At 41.1% G+C, this 14,570-nt stretch overlaps 1 protein-coding gene across 2 annotated transcripts in view; it reads left to right on the top strand.

Annotated features, from left to right (window-relative positions):
- The window catches only part of drosha (drosha ribonuclease III), a 188,278-nt gene that overhangs the window by 91,669 nt on the left and 82,039 nt on the right, over positions 1-14,570 (top strand). For both annotated transcript variants that reach the window (XM_069910590.1, XM_069910591.1), the window contains 2 exons: positions 6,062-6,161; positions 9,190-9,292. In XM_069910590.1, the coding sequence (XP_069766691.1) occupies positions 6,062-6,161; positions 9,190-9,292 (203 nt within the window). The remainder of the gene's footprint in view (positions 1-6,061; positions 6,162-9,189; positions 9,293-14,570) is intronic.

The raw sequence follows: 14,570 nt of genomic DNA, 5'->3' as shown, positions 1-14,570 counted from the left end.
ACCCTTCCAGAATCCTTTTCAACAACAATTATTATGGTGATTCTCAAAAAAGACAAGTATCCATTGAAACCATCCTCTTATAGACCAATCTCATTATTAAATATGGACAGTAAGATGCTTGACACGATAACCAGGCTGCTGAGTATAATGCATCCGGCATAGTTAAGGGATGAAAGAAGTGTAGCTGTAGCCCTGGAGGCAGAGAAGGCATTTGACAGACTGGAGTGGGACGTCTTGTTCAAGGTACTGAAAGTTGGGGCTAGAGCCAACTTTTATAAATTGGATAAAGGTGTTGTACCATGCTCCCAAGGCTAAAGTGATCAATGGGCAAATTTCTTCAGCCTTCCCTCTGCCAAAATCTAGTAGACAGTGATGTCCATTATCTCCAGCTCTATTCCTACTAGCTATGGAGCCGTTGGCTGAGGCCATTCACCAGGATCCAGATATTTAGGGTAGCCAGGAGGAACTACAGAACAAATTTTCTTGCTGATGATATGCTGATATATATGACAGACCCAGTGAACTTGCTGGCCAGGCTGCACTCTACTCTGGAAGACTATGGGGAAATCTTCAGGTATGAGATCAATTTTGGATAAGTGTGAAGTTATGCCACTTACTAAGGGGGATTACAGTCAATATCAAGAGAATAGCTATTTGAAGTAGCCACAAAATAGGATCAAAAATCTCAGAGTTAGGGTGGATAATAACGTAAATATTTTTATAAGCTAAACTATACCCATTTACTCAGGAGATTTGAAGAGGACTTAAATAGGTGGATGATCCTGCCCTATCATATTGATAGGCAGAGTCAAATGTGTTAAAATGTATGTGTTGCCAAGGCTTCAGTAACTTTTCCAAACTCTTGCCCCCATGGATTCTTTCAGAATTTACATTCATGTTAGAAAGTTTCTGTGGGATGGCAAGGTAGCCAGGGTCTCTATGGAAAAATTAAACTTGGACTTCAGTCTAGGTGGTTTAAGATTACCAGACTTTAAGAAATATTATTGAGCAGCCCAGTCGAGGTATATCTCCTCACTATTTGAGGGGGTAGGTGTACCATCCTGGGAACAGTCTGCAAAGGTAGCAGGGGACTTTATTTAAAAATGGGATACTAAATTACTATCTGGCAATAAAGAACCCCATATTAAAACACATAATTTCTATATGGAACAAAATTAATCAATATATAGGGTCTAAAGTGAGGGTGTCCCCAAAAAAGCCCATGGCTCCAAATAGATTTGTCACATTGATGATGGACAGCAAGATCCTAGACATCTAATGGCAAAAGGGGTTCAGGTGTATCGAGGACTGTTACAAGCAGGGGAATCTAATGTCACTTGAGCAATTCAGAAATAAATATGACTTGTCAAACAAGACGTTCCTCTGCTACCTTCAGTTAAGATCTTTCTCGAGGAACAAATTAAGCCCATCCTTGACCTTAACAGATGTGCAGTGACATAAAGACCCTGATTCGAAAAGGGAAGTTCATTTCAGCGATGTATTTCTTACTCCAAGCCGAAACCCCTAAAGTGGGCCTTCACAAATCAAGGCAAAGGTGGGAGTCAGACTTAGAAACAATGATTGATAAGCTATATTGGACACCGCAAACATTGAGTAAGACTAAAACAGAAATGCCAGACCAATGCTTCAGATGTGGCATTATGACAGGAACCTTTGTGCATGCAACCTGAATATTCACCACGGTGAGACCCTTTTGGAATGCACGAGGCCAAGCCCTAGGAAAAAAAATCATAAGTAAAGAATTCCCACAGGTCCCAGAGCTTTTCCTATTGGGAAACATGATGAACATAAGGCTTTAGATGAAGCTATCCAAATTCCAAATCCAATTTGTAATAATCGCATTGGCAGGCCAGGAGTGCCTAGAGGTTACCCGGAAATTGGACTCTCACTTGGGCATTGCGTGCTGGAATACGGAAATGTAAAGCTGTGTTCCCCTGGAGAAAGTTACCTATGACTTGAGGAAAAAAAAAATCTAAAACCTTCTTAAAAATTTGGCAATATATTTAAATTTAATAGCAACACAGTTATAGTGTGTACTGCGTGTCTTGCTGCCCTGCCTTCCCCATCTATCCTACTGAGGGAGGGGTGGAGGGGTGGAGGGGTGGGTTCCATTCCATCCCAATCAAGTAAAATCAAGAAATATGTAACAGCAGAGGTGCCAGCTGTCAGGGCACGACAAATCCATGATGTGTTCCCTACCTTTGTTGTGGGTATCTTGTTGTTGTGCATTAACCGTGGTCTGTTGAGTGTGGGGAAAGGCAAAAATAGCTCAAACTCACTGGTGAATTTTGTATATAATTGATAACTGTAATTTGTGATTGATTACTGGAAACTGAGTTTGAAAATTTATAAATAAAATGTTCCAAAAAAAAAACTGATCCTACAGTTTACTATTGCAAGAATTTGTGCATTTTATTATTTTATTATTAAATATGTTCGAGTCCACGCTGCTGAAGATCCAGCTGCGCTGGGTGGGTCATGTCTCCAGAATGGAGGACCATCGCCTTCCCAAGATCGTGTTATATGGCGAGCTCTCCACTGGCCACCGTGACAGAGGTGCACCAAAGAAAAGGTAGAAGGACTGCCTAAAGAAATCTCTTGGTGCCTGCCACATTGACCACCGCCAGTGGGCTGATATCGCCTCAAACCGTGCATCTTGGCACCTCACAGTTCGGCGGGCAGCAACCTCCTTTGAAGAAGACCTCACTGGCAAAAGGCAAAGGAGGAAAAACCCAACACCCAACCAACCAATTTTCCCCTGCAGCCGCTGCAACCGTGTCTGCCTGTCCCGCATCGGACTTGTCAGCCACAAACGAGCCTGCAGCTGACGTGGACTTTTACCCCCTCCATAAATCTTCGTCCGCGAAGCCAAGCCAAAGATGTTTCTATGACTGAGCAAGGGTATCTGCTTTCTCATTCCTCCATTTATTTCCCTGAAACCTATTTTCGCATACCTATCATCTCTCTCCTGATTCTCCAGTCAACCAGCTACACAAAGGGGAAATTGACTTAGCCCACTGCTCTGCTCACGATAGTGTGGCCAGGCACAATTCCAATGCTATTTACTACAAGTTTGCCGATGGCACCACAGTTGGCAGAATCACAAATGGCGATGAGGACGTGATAAGGAGGGAGACAGATCAGCTTGTTGCATGAGCAATCTTGTGCTCAATGTTAGCAAAACCAAGAAGATGATTGTGGACTTCAGGAGGGAGTCAGGGGAACACGACCCAGTCCTCATCGAGGGCTCAGTAGTGGAGAAGGTCAAGTACTTCAAATTCCTGGGTGTCAACATCTCCGAGGATCTGTTCTGGAGCCTCCGTGTTCATACAATCACAAAGAAGGCTTGCCAACTGCTATACTTTGTGAGGTGTTTGAGGTGGTTCAGTATCTCACCATATACTCTAGAAAACTTTTACAGGTGTACTGTGGAGAGCATTCTGGCTGGTTGCATCACTGTCTGGTATGGAGGCGCCAAATCTCAGGACAGAATAAACTCGAAGGTTGTTAACTCGGCCTGCGACATCACGGGCACCAAACTTCATTCCATCGAGGACATCTACATGAGGCGGTGTCTTAAGAAAGCAGCCTCTATCCTCTGTGACAGAGTATATTTTCATGTTTAAAGATAATTTAAAGCAACTTTTGTTTAAGTAACCATTTGCCTTGGTGAATATCTATTGCTGCTGGGTTTTGGGGTCCCCTGGGCTTTTAACACCTCAAAAGACCCCCACTACCCAGTCCATGCCCTCTTCACTCTGCTATCATTGAGAAGGAGGTACAGGAACATAAAGATGAGTACTCAGCAACACAGGGACAGCTTCTTCTCCGCTGTCATCAGATTCCTGAATGATCAATGAACCAAAGACACTGCCTCACTTTTCATGCACTATTTTTTTTTAAAATGTATTAGTATTGTAAGATGGTTCATAATATGAATGTTTGCACTGCAATACCACAGCAAAACACTGAATTTCATGACTTGTTCATGACAATAAATTCTAATTGTGGATTCTGAAGTTAATTAACCTATCGGAAATTCTTTGGAGTGTGGGAGGAAGCTGGAGCACCCAGGGAGAAGAAGTACAAACTTCATATGGTTGTTACTGAGGCCAGAATTGAATTCTGGCTGCTGGACCTATGTGGCAAACAGAAAATCTACTGTGCCACCCATGTTCATTTTATGTTTAGTCCACATTACTATCTTCCAATCAGAAATTACCTCATCCGTCTCTTTAAATCCCACCCCAAAGGCATGAAGCAGCAACCCCCAGCTCCATAATATATCCCTGTACTTCAACCCTTTGATCTGTGTACTGTCAAGTTCTGACCTCATCCAATTCCAGTTTCAGTGATTTTATGATTGACTGCTAGGTCTTTAGCTGTGGCCCTGAGGTTTGGAATTCCTTTTCTAAACCTTGTAGATGCTTTACCCTCTTGAATTATTTTTTTTTTATTTTTCCCCCCTTTAAGGTTGAAGTCATCTAATCTACATGGTAGTGAGGTCATATTTTGTTTGATAATACTTTAAACGTTTTGGGGTATTTTTCTACTTATTCTTTTTTTAAAAAAATGAAAAATGTCCATTAAATTGTGCAAAATGTCTGTAAAATTGCTTTGGAAGTGAAATATTTTTGAAAGTTCAATCATTGTTGAATGAATTAAGAACACATTGTGATGGATTATGTTATATTTTATATTGTATATAGATATGTTTTAAAGGAGATAAATTGTGGGGTTATTTTTAAGTTAGGTCACAAACAAACACAAACACTTCAAAATAGATCTCATTTAAAATGCAAGTGCTTTGCTCAAGCCAGACAGTTCAGGCTCTGGGTGCCTTTGCACAAACTTTGAAGGATGCTTATAAGGACTTCACAAGTAGGTGTTTATTGGACATGCTGTGGAGTAATGTGTCCATTGTTTTGGAAACCCACAGATGAACTGACTCGGAAGATTGGGACGATACTGCAGTCTGTCTGAGTGCAGTTTGCTATTCTAAGAGGGTCATGTGGTTTTCTCTGTGTGTGTGTGAGAGAGAGAGAGAATTCAGTTTTACAGTCAGCAGCAGCAGCTGGGACTGGAACAGGACAAGCTGGCAAGCTTGTGGAAAAATCCCATTTTGAAGCAGGGTTGTGAGTTCTTAGTTTAGCCTCGTCAAAGACCTTGTGATCCATTCAAGAGGAGATGGCTGGCTGTATAATGTTTCACTTGAAATCAGGGAAGCAGAAAAAGAGCTCTGTGGTGACCTGAAAGAAAGAGGTTATCATCTGGAAAACCATGAAGGGGCAAGTTTCTTCGGCAAGGCATTTGAAATGGCTTTTCGGAAGGAATCAGTTGTGCGTCCAATGAGCAACTAATCTCTCTCTGAAAACCAACAAGAACCTTCCTGAGTGGTAACCATTTAACCATTTATCTTTCAAGCACCAAAGCCTGGTGAAATTCATAAATGTTAAATTCTGTTCACAGTGTAAGAATTGCCTGATACCAGTGAACTTGGAGGAATGAGAAGTAAGATAGGACTGTGAATCAAAGAACTTTTCTGAACTTACACACATTACACGTGTGCTTAGAATTAGAAGGGGGTTAAGTTAATGTTTGGTCCTGTTATTATGTTTAAAGAAAATTAAAAACAACTTTGTTTAAGTAACCATTTGTCTTGGAGAATTTCTATTGCTGCTAGGTTTTGGGGTCCTCTGAGCCCATCATAACATATTCATGAAGTTGTATAGAATGCATTCCAAGAGATAGAAGCTTATCCTCCTATTAATAGTGAATACGTAATATTGCAGTAACCCTGTGTCATTAGCCACTTCCAGATTTCATGGAATATATCAGTGGGATGGAATTTTGGCAACAGAATCAAAAAAGCAGTTGCTACTGCAAAAGCATTTAGTGTTAACAGCAGAGATAGGTTTACTATTGCTAAATGTTTTGAGGGGAATGACATGATAAAGGCATCTTTGTGAAGCATTGCTATGATGTGTAGGAAACATTTATTGATTGCTCCCTGTTTAAGTTTTCTTCTGTTTGCTTTCAGTGTTCACTTGTACTTTTTATTCCCAAATCTGGAGGAAGGAGGGTTAGCAACCTACCGCACTGCAATTGTGCAGAACCAACACCTTGCCATGCTAGCTAAGGTCAGTATTTCAACTTATAGAAAGTTCATTATGTTCATGGTTTATATTATTGCGCAGCTCTTTCTCCCTCAAAACCTTTGCACTTGTTTCTGCTAATATTCGACTAGGCAAGGAAAAAAAATATTAGGCCCCTGATTAATTTTAAGTCATCCTCCAGGCCAGGTGGGCCATTCTAACAAAAAAGGAGCATTAGTAACATGACAGCCACAAGAGTTGTCCTTAGTCCCTTTAACCTTCTCCACCACTCACTGAGGTCACGACAGAATGTTGACATCAGCTCCTGTTTTCAGTGTATACTCTTGTTTTCCTTGGAAAGTATTAAAATAAAAACACACTGAAATGCTGGAGGAATTCAGCCAGTCTTTCAGCGTTCCATAAAATCAAAGACATATTGCTGATGTTTCGGCCTGAGCCCTTCTTCAAGGAATAAGCAGAATGAGCCAGAAGCAGAAAATCTCGGAATTCAGACATCGCCGGCTGGGGGAGGGGTCCAGACCATCATAAGGAGTGAGAAGGATATGATGAGGGGAGAGTTGAGAATTAATCATGTCTGTGTGAAAGGAGACAGGGAAAGGCACAGCTGGGGAAGGTGAAGTGGAAGAAATGAAAAAAGGAACTAAATGAAAGCAAGGAAAGTCAGTATTAGTGCCATCCAGTTGGAGGGTGCCCAGTTGGGACATGAGGTGCCGTTTTTCCAATATCCTGGTGGTCTCAGTCTGGCTGTGCATGAGACCATGAACAGGCATGTCAGCAAATGAATGGGATGGGGAATTGAAATGTGTGGCCACTGGGAGATCCACACTATTGTGGCGGACAGAGCCGAGGTGCTCAACAAAGAGATCTCCCTGTCTGCTAATGACATGGGGTTACTGCAATATTACAAAAGAAATCTTTCCTCTTCCTTAGTTTCAGTGCATGGGGTAAGACATCATGACCACGTGACATGGATTCTCCAGCCAGCATAAACTGTAGTTTCAAACTTTATTGCACAATTTGTTTACATGTGTGCATATCTTCTTCTACATTGTTTTGCACTACCAATAAGTGGTAATTCTGCCTCACCCACAGGAAGAAGCAGCACAGGGTTGTATGTGATGTCATGTATGTACTCTTAATAATTATGAACTTTGACCTTTGAACACAATGACAGTGTTGCTTGTTTTCTAAACACCCAAGTCAGTAGAGAGAAGATGAGGGGCTTGGCATGTCAGGCAGCATCTGTGGAGCAAAATAGACAATTAACTTATGGGTTAAAACCTTTGACTGAGGTTTTGACCCATAACAATAACTCTCCATTTCCCTCCATGGATGCTGCTTGAGTCCCTCCATTCTTTATCAGAGTAAATGAACCTATTTTATTTATCTCTCTGTCCACTGACTCCTTGAATTAACAAAGCCTTCACAAAGGAAGTTTATCCTTGTCCAAGTAAAGAGACCAAAGCCACATATGATTTCAAGGGCGGCACAGTTAGCGTAGAGGTCAGCGCAACGCTGTTACAGTGCCAGCGATCAGGACCAGGGTTCAAATCCTCTTCCGTCTTAAAGGAGTTTGTACATTCTCCCCGTTTCTGCGTGGGTTTCCTCCCTCTGTATTGGGGGTGGTGGTCAATTGGGCAGCACAGGTTTGTGGGCCGAAAGGGCCTGTTACCATGCAGTATGTCTGCAAAAAAAAAATCCAGTCAATTGGTTCCAAGTCATTTGCACATACTGTCAGCTATCGCAGTATAAGTTGAACCTTTATTATCCAGTGCTCTGTGATACGACAGCTCCTGTGATCCAGCCTATTTGAATCTGCCGTCGTTAGTACAAACTCCGTACAGATGGTGCGGGACTCAAACCCCAGTCCCGATCGCGGCAGATTCAACCTTTACAGCACCAGTGATCGGGACCAGTGTTCCAGTCCCATGCTGTCTGTAACGAGTTTGTACTAATGTTCCAGTCACTGGCGCTGTAAAGGCATTGCCCTAGCTGTGATGCTAACCATTCTGCCCCACAGTATTATTTCCTGTTTTAAGCTTTGTTCTGGCATATTCTGTGGTCCAGTAATGGCCAGGTCACGATATCGCTGGATTAAAGTAGTTCAACCTGTATTTCTGTCTCTGGACCAGAATATAATCATTTTAATAGCTGTTCCAGTGATTTGAGCATCAAATCTAGACTGATGTTACATAATTCTGCCTGATGGCCACACTGTTATTTTGGATTACTGTGCCATTAATGTGAAGAGGAACAGGGGAATTTTTTTTATCCTCCTTCCACTGTCTTCCCTGCCACTCCTGTGGTCTATCCATCCTTTAACCAGTACCTGATTCAAAAATCTGATCTGCCCATTATTTTACTCCACCTTTCAATTGTGGCTGCATGTAAGAAATGTTGCTCTAATTGTTGAATGCTTTTTGATAATCTGAAAATGTGAAAGGATTTATTCATATTTGGTTGAAAAAAATCCCTTTTAATGCTTCTTCTGTGAACATGATTTAAGTTTTCATGAAGCAAGACACAAGGCAGTATGTCAGATCCTTTGTTCCTTGAAATGTTTTATTGGTGTTGGCAGTATTTGGGTTGGTGAAGTGTATTGTTGCTGTAAAGAAAAGGCATTATTTCTTTGGAAGGAATGGTTAAGAGGACCTTGCAGAAGCTGGGAATGCTTTATTTATAGCCTATCATTTAATGATGTGGCAGTAGGGTGTCATGAATTGTAGGTGATCTTTTACAATTGAGTGGTCAGTTTCAGAGGTTCAAAGTCGAAGCATTAGATGCAAGACGAGATGCACATATTGGCCAGAATGTAGCACTGTTAAATTGTCTTCCTGGGATTATTTTTTTTAGCAGTGGAACCACCTTCTTCATTGTTCTCCAGAAATCAAGTACACATGATTGAACCTAGTTTCTATGCACAGCTTGCTGTGATATGGTTTGACCTGATGACCTCTTGAGTTGCTAGTGCTGTGCCAGAAATACTGCCAGTTCTTAATGGATGTGCTTTCAGAATAAATGTATTGATTTTGATTTTTGTTTCTTCCCACAGAAACTGGAATTGGATCGTTTTATGCTGTATGCCCACGGACCTGACCTCTGCAGAGAATCAGATCTACGACATGCCATGGCTAATTGTTTTGAAGCCCTAATAGGTACCATTCAACAGAACAATGTGTGGTTAGAAATTCTGCTTAGCCTAAAGAATTCAATCTGTATAGTTTTCATTTCCGGGGTCATTGTTAACATGTTTCTTTAGGTATGAAATCAGATGTCTTCTTTATTTCACAAGATTGTTATTACATTTTAATGATTAACCCTTTGGACTCCGGATGTTTTTAACATGTATCATAAGATATACTTCGGACTGGGTCCATGGGTAAATAACTCCAGTATGAACCAGCTGGTGGTTGGGTATAAAACCAGTCCTGGAAAATGGGTGCACGGAGAATACTGTATATGCTTGTTGGTAGTTCCTGAAAATGGGGACATGGAGTCCAAAGGGTTAATATTGGCAGCCCCCCCCATACCTTGCCCAAGTTAACATCTTAGTCTATAATAAGCTTGCTATAAGGAAGTTATGTTTAAAAATTGGAAAAATATTGATATCACTTCATCTCTGAGCAACAGTGCATTTTTACCTAGCTCTGCATTGGATCACCAGAATAGATTATTATCTAGTTAGATGTGGAAACGTATGGAACAAAGTTTCATATTGTATAATAAAAACAGAATTAGTGGAAACAATCAGGAGGTCAGGCAGCATCCATGGAAACAAAAGCAGTTAATGTTTCAGGACAATAAAAAGTCTTTATATTTAAATATTGACTGCTGTTCTACAGTTGCTGCTTTACCTATTTTTCCACCATCCAAAATTTTTTGATTCCATCATTAGTTAGTTCAAATTAGAAACAGCGTCTCCTCCTCACTGACTATCAACACAGGTGCACCACAAGGATGTGTGCTCAGTCCACTGCTCTACTCATTAGACACCAGGGGTTTGCAACCTGGGGTATATGTACCCCCAATGGTACATTTGCATTTTTCAGGGGGTACATTGGGTCTGAGAGAATAACTACTACTGTACAATGCATGGTGTTGTAATCTGCAGTCAGATTTTATTTTTATCCTTAAGTTTTAGGGATACACAAGAACCTATAAAAATGCCCAAGGGGTACAGAGGAACAAAAAGGTTTGGAACCCCTGCTATACACCCATGATGTGTGGTCAGGCATAATTCCAATGCTATCTACAAATTTGCTGATGACACCACAGTTGTTGGCAGAATCACAAACGGCAATGAGGAAGTGTACAGGAGGGAGGTAGAAGAGCTCATTGCGTGATGTCACACCAACAACCTTGCGCTCAATGTTAGCAAAATCAAGGAGATGATTGTGGACTTCAGGAGGAAGTCAGGGGAGTATGATCCAGTCCTTATCGAGGACTCAGTAATGGAGAGGGTCAAGAACTTCAAATTCCTGGGTGTTAACATCTCCGATGATCTGTCCTGGAGCCTCCATGTCGATGCAATCATGAAGAAGGCTCGCCAGCAGCTATACTTGGTAAGGAATTTGAGGAGATTTGGTAAGACAGCAAATACTCTAGTAAAGTTCTACAGGTGTACTGTGGAGAGCATTCTGGCTGGTTGCATCATTGTCTGGTATGGAGGCGCCAACTCTCAGGACAAAAATAAACTCCAGGTTGTTAACTTAGCCTGCGACATCACGGGCACCGGACGTCACTCCATCGAGCACATCTACATGAGGGGGTGTCATGCTGGAGTCTCTATCCTCAAAGACCCTCACCATCCAGGCCATGCCCTCATCACTCTGCTACCATCAGGAAAAAGGTTCAGGAGCCTAAAGATGGGCACTCAGCCTTACTTTGACTTTCTGTCCACTATTTTTATTTATTGTTGTAAGGTGGTTTATACGAATGTTTACTCTATGATGCTGCAGCAAAACATTGAATGTCATGACTTGTTCATGACGATAAATTTTGATTCTGATTCCATTCATCAGCTATGTGCTGGTCAAAAAAATTGTGAACAGTATTTGTATTCATATCACATAACTAGGACCGTGGGCAGGGCTTTAAACAAAATAGTAGCAGTGGGGTGGGTTCAACAGATTAGAGAGAGGTAAATAAAGTAAGAAAAGTGTGTGGAAAAAGTAAAAGTTAAAAAATGGAAATATCAAGTATAAAAGAGACAAAGATTACTAGATTTTAAAAACACTTTATCTGAATGCCTGTAGAATTCGAAGCAAGGACAATGAACATGGCACAAATCAGGACAAAGGGGTATGATTTAGTGGCCATTACACAAATGTAGCTGCAGTGTGGAGAGGGTTGGGAATTAAATATCCAAGGATATTAGGTAATACAGCAGGACAGGCAGGGAGGTAGAGCAGTGATGTTAGTCAAGGATGAGATCAGGGCAATAGTGAAGTTGATGCAAGATCTAAGGAGCAAAATGTTAAATCCCTCTAGTTAGACATTAGATATAGTAAAGGGAATTTTAAAATGTCACTGATAGGAGTTGTCCACAGACTACCCAATAATAACATTATAGTGGCATAGGCAATAAACCAAGAAATATCCGAGGTATGCAAGGATGGACCAGCAGTTATCGTGGGGGACTTTAACACGCACATAGATTGGGTGAATCAGATTGGTCGCGGCAACCTTGAAGAGGACTTCTTAGAGTGCATATGCAATGACTTTAATAGCATGTTACCAAACCTTCAAGGGAACATGCTATTTTGGATCTGGTCCTCTACAATAACACAGGTAAAATTATTGATCTTGTAGTTAGTATGATTGAGTTTCTCATACAAATGGAGGGTTCAGTAGTTGGGTCTAAGCCAGTGTATTATGCCTAAACAAAGGAAACTACAAGGGATGAGGGAGGAGTTGGCCAGGGTGGACTGGGAACAGGCTATATGGAGGGACAGTTGAGAAACAGTGAAAGACTTTCAAAGATTTTTTTTATGATGCTCAGTAAAAGGTATATTCCAGTTAAAAGCAAGGGTGGGGACAGCCAGCCTTGGATAACTAAGGAAATTAAGGAAGGGATCAGACTAAAAGCTTATGCATACAAAGTCACTAAGAGTAGTGGGAAATTAGAAGATTGGGAAAACAGGAAAAAGCAACAAAGAACCACAAAGCAAGCAGTAAAAGAGGGAAGGTAGATTATGAAAAATGATTAGTACAAAATATAAAACTGGTCAGTGGAAGTTTTTTTAATTTATATTAAATACAAAAAGGTGGCTAAAGTAAAGGTTGGTCCATTGGGGGATGAAAAGGGGGAATTGATATTTGGTAATGAGGAAATGGCTGAGGCTTTGAATGACTGTTTTGTGGCGGTATTTAACAGTGGAGGACGTGTCTGCCATGCCAAAGTCAGATGTTATGGATGTGATGGAAGTGAGGACGTGGATGTAATTGGTATCACTAAAGGGTGGTACTGGTAAAACTTGAGGTTCTAAAGGTATGTAAGTGCCCTGGTCCTGATGGAATGCATCACCAGAGTACTGAAAGAAATAGCAGTAGTGGAGTCTTTGGTGATAATTTACCAAAATTCTCTGGATCCTGGACAGATCCTGGCAGATTGAAAGATGCTAAATGTCCCATCACTATTCAAAAGAGGATGTAGGAAAAAAGACAGGGAACTAAAGGCCAGTTAGTTTAGCATCTGTCGTTGGTAAAATTCTTGAATCCATCATTAAAGAAGAAATAGCAAGGCATCTTGAACAAAATGGATCCATCGGACAGTGGCAGCATGTATTCAGCAAGGGCAGGTCCTATTTGACAAACTTGCTGTAGTTCTTTGAAGATATAACAAGCGCAGTAGATAGAGGGGAGCAGATAGACATTGTTTACCTGGATTTCCAGAAGGTTTCAAAGAAGTGCAGCATTAAAGACTTGTACACAAGATAAGAATGCATGGAGTTGGGGATGATGTATTAGTATGGATAGAGGATTGGTAACCATTAGAAAGCAGTAAGTTGAGGTGCAGGGGTGTTTTATTGGAAATCAGTGGTGAGCTGGGTATCATAAGGTTCAATGCTGTTCCCACAATTGTTCACAATATACATTAGCAATCTGGAAGAGGGGACAGACTATAGTGTATCAAAGTTTTCTGATGACACTAAATTGAGAGGAGAAGCAAATTGTACAGAGGATACGGAGAGTCTGCAGGGAGATATAGACAGGTTAAGCGAGTGGATGAGGGTCTGGCTGATGAAGTACAACGTTGTTAAATGTGAGGTTGTTCACTTTGGAAAGAAAAATGGAAGATCAGATTATTATTTAAATGGCAAGCGATTACACCATTACAGAAGGCCTTTGGAGTGCTTGTGCATGCATCGCAAAAGGTTGGTTTGCAGGTGCAAAAAGGCAAATGGAATGTTAGCTTTTTTTTTGCTAAAGAGATTGAATTTAGGAGCAAGATGTTATGCTCCTACTGAACTGGGTACTGGTGAGGCAACATCTGGAGTACTGCATACAATGTACAATTCTGGTTTTATTTCTTGAGGAAGGATGTATTGGCGGTTCAGAGGAGGTTCACCAGGTTGTTTCCAGAGATCAGGGATTAGCCTGTGAGGAGTGATTGAGTCTTCTGGGGCTGTACTTGCTGGTATTTAGAAGAATGAGGGGATTTTATAGAAACATAATATTATGAAAGACATAGATAAGATAGAGGTAGATAAGTTGATTCCATTGGTGTGGGAGACTAGAACTAGGGGACAGCCTCAAGATTTAGGGAGGTACATTTATGACGCAGATGAAGAGGAACTTCTTTTGCCAGAGGGTGGTGAATCTATGGAATTCACTTCCCATTGAAGCAGTGGAAGCTACCTCAGTAAAATATGTTTAAGACAAGGTTGGATAAATGTTTACTTAGTAGGGGAATTAAAGAATACACGTGCTCCTCAAATTATGATGGGGCTTGGGTCCGAAACCTATCGTAAGTTGAAAAAATTGTGTTGATAAAGAATACAGGTATACCTCGTGTAACACCAACAGTGCTGTATCAGTCCCCACACCGATTCCACTGCCCTGCTCTCTTTTCACAGCCCTTTATCGTTCTCAACACTGATCCCACTGCCTCGCTCTCTCCTGACAGCGCTGTATCAGTCCCTGCAAGCTCCCTGACTGAATTTTTTTAAATGATTGACAAAGGAGGCTACAAAGAATTCACCTTAGAGGAATTATGAACGTTTACTGGAAAAATTAACCATGTTTGCAATGACCTTGCTTTAACATATTACATGAAAGTAAATAACGGTGGTCACGCTATTGTACCATGGTAACTTAGAAAAAAATATGTCAGGCCATCATAAGTGGGAGAGTACCTGTATAGGGAAATACCAGGTGGAGATGAGCCTATCATCAAATCAGCCATGATCTCTGAATGGTGGAGCAGGCTCA

Source organism: Narcine bancroftii, chromosome 1 (assembly GCF_036971445.1).
Source record: "Narcine bancroftii isolate sNarBan1 chromosome 1, sNarBan1.hap1, whole genome shotgun sequence".
In the NCBI taxonomy this organism is placed as follows: domain Eukaryota; kingdom Metazoa; phylum Chordata; class Chondrichthyes; order Torpediniformes; family Narcinidae; genus Narcine; species Narcine bancroftii.
This window is presented reverse-complemented; position numbering and strand designations above follow the sequence as displayed.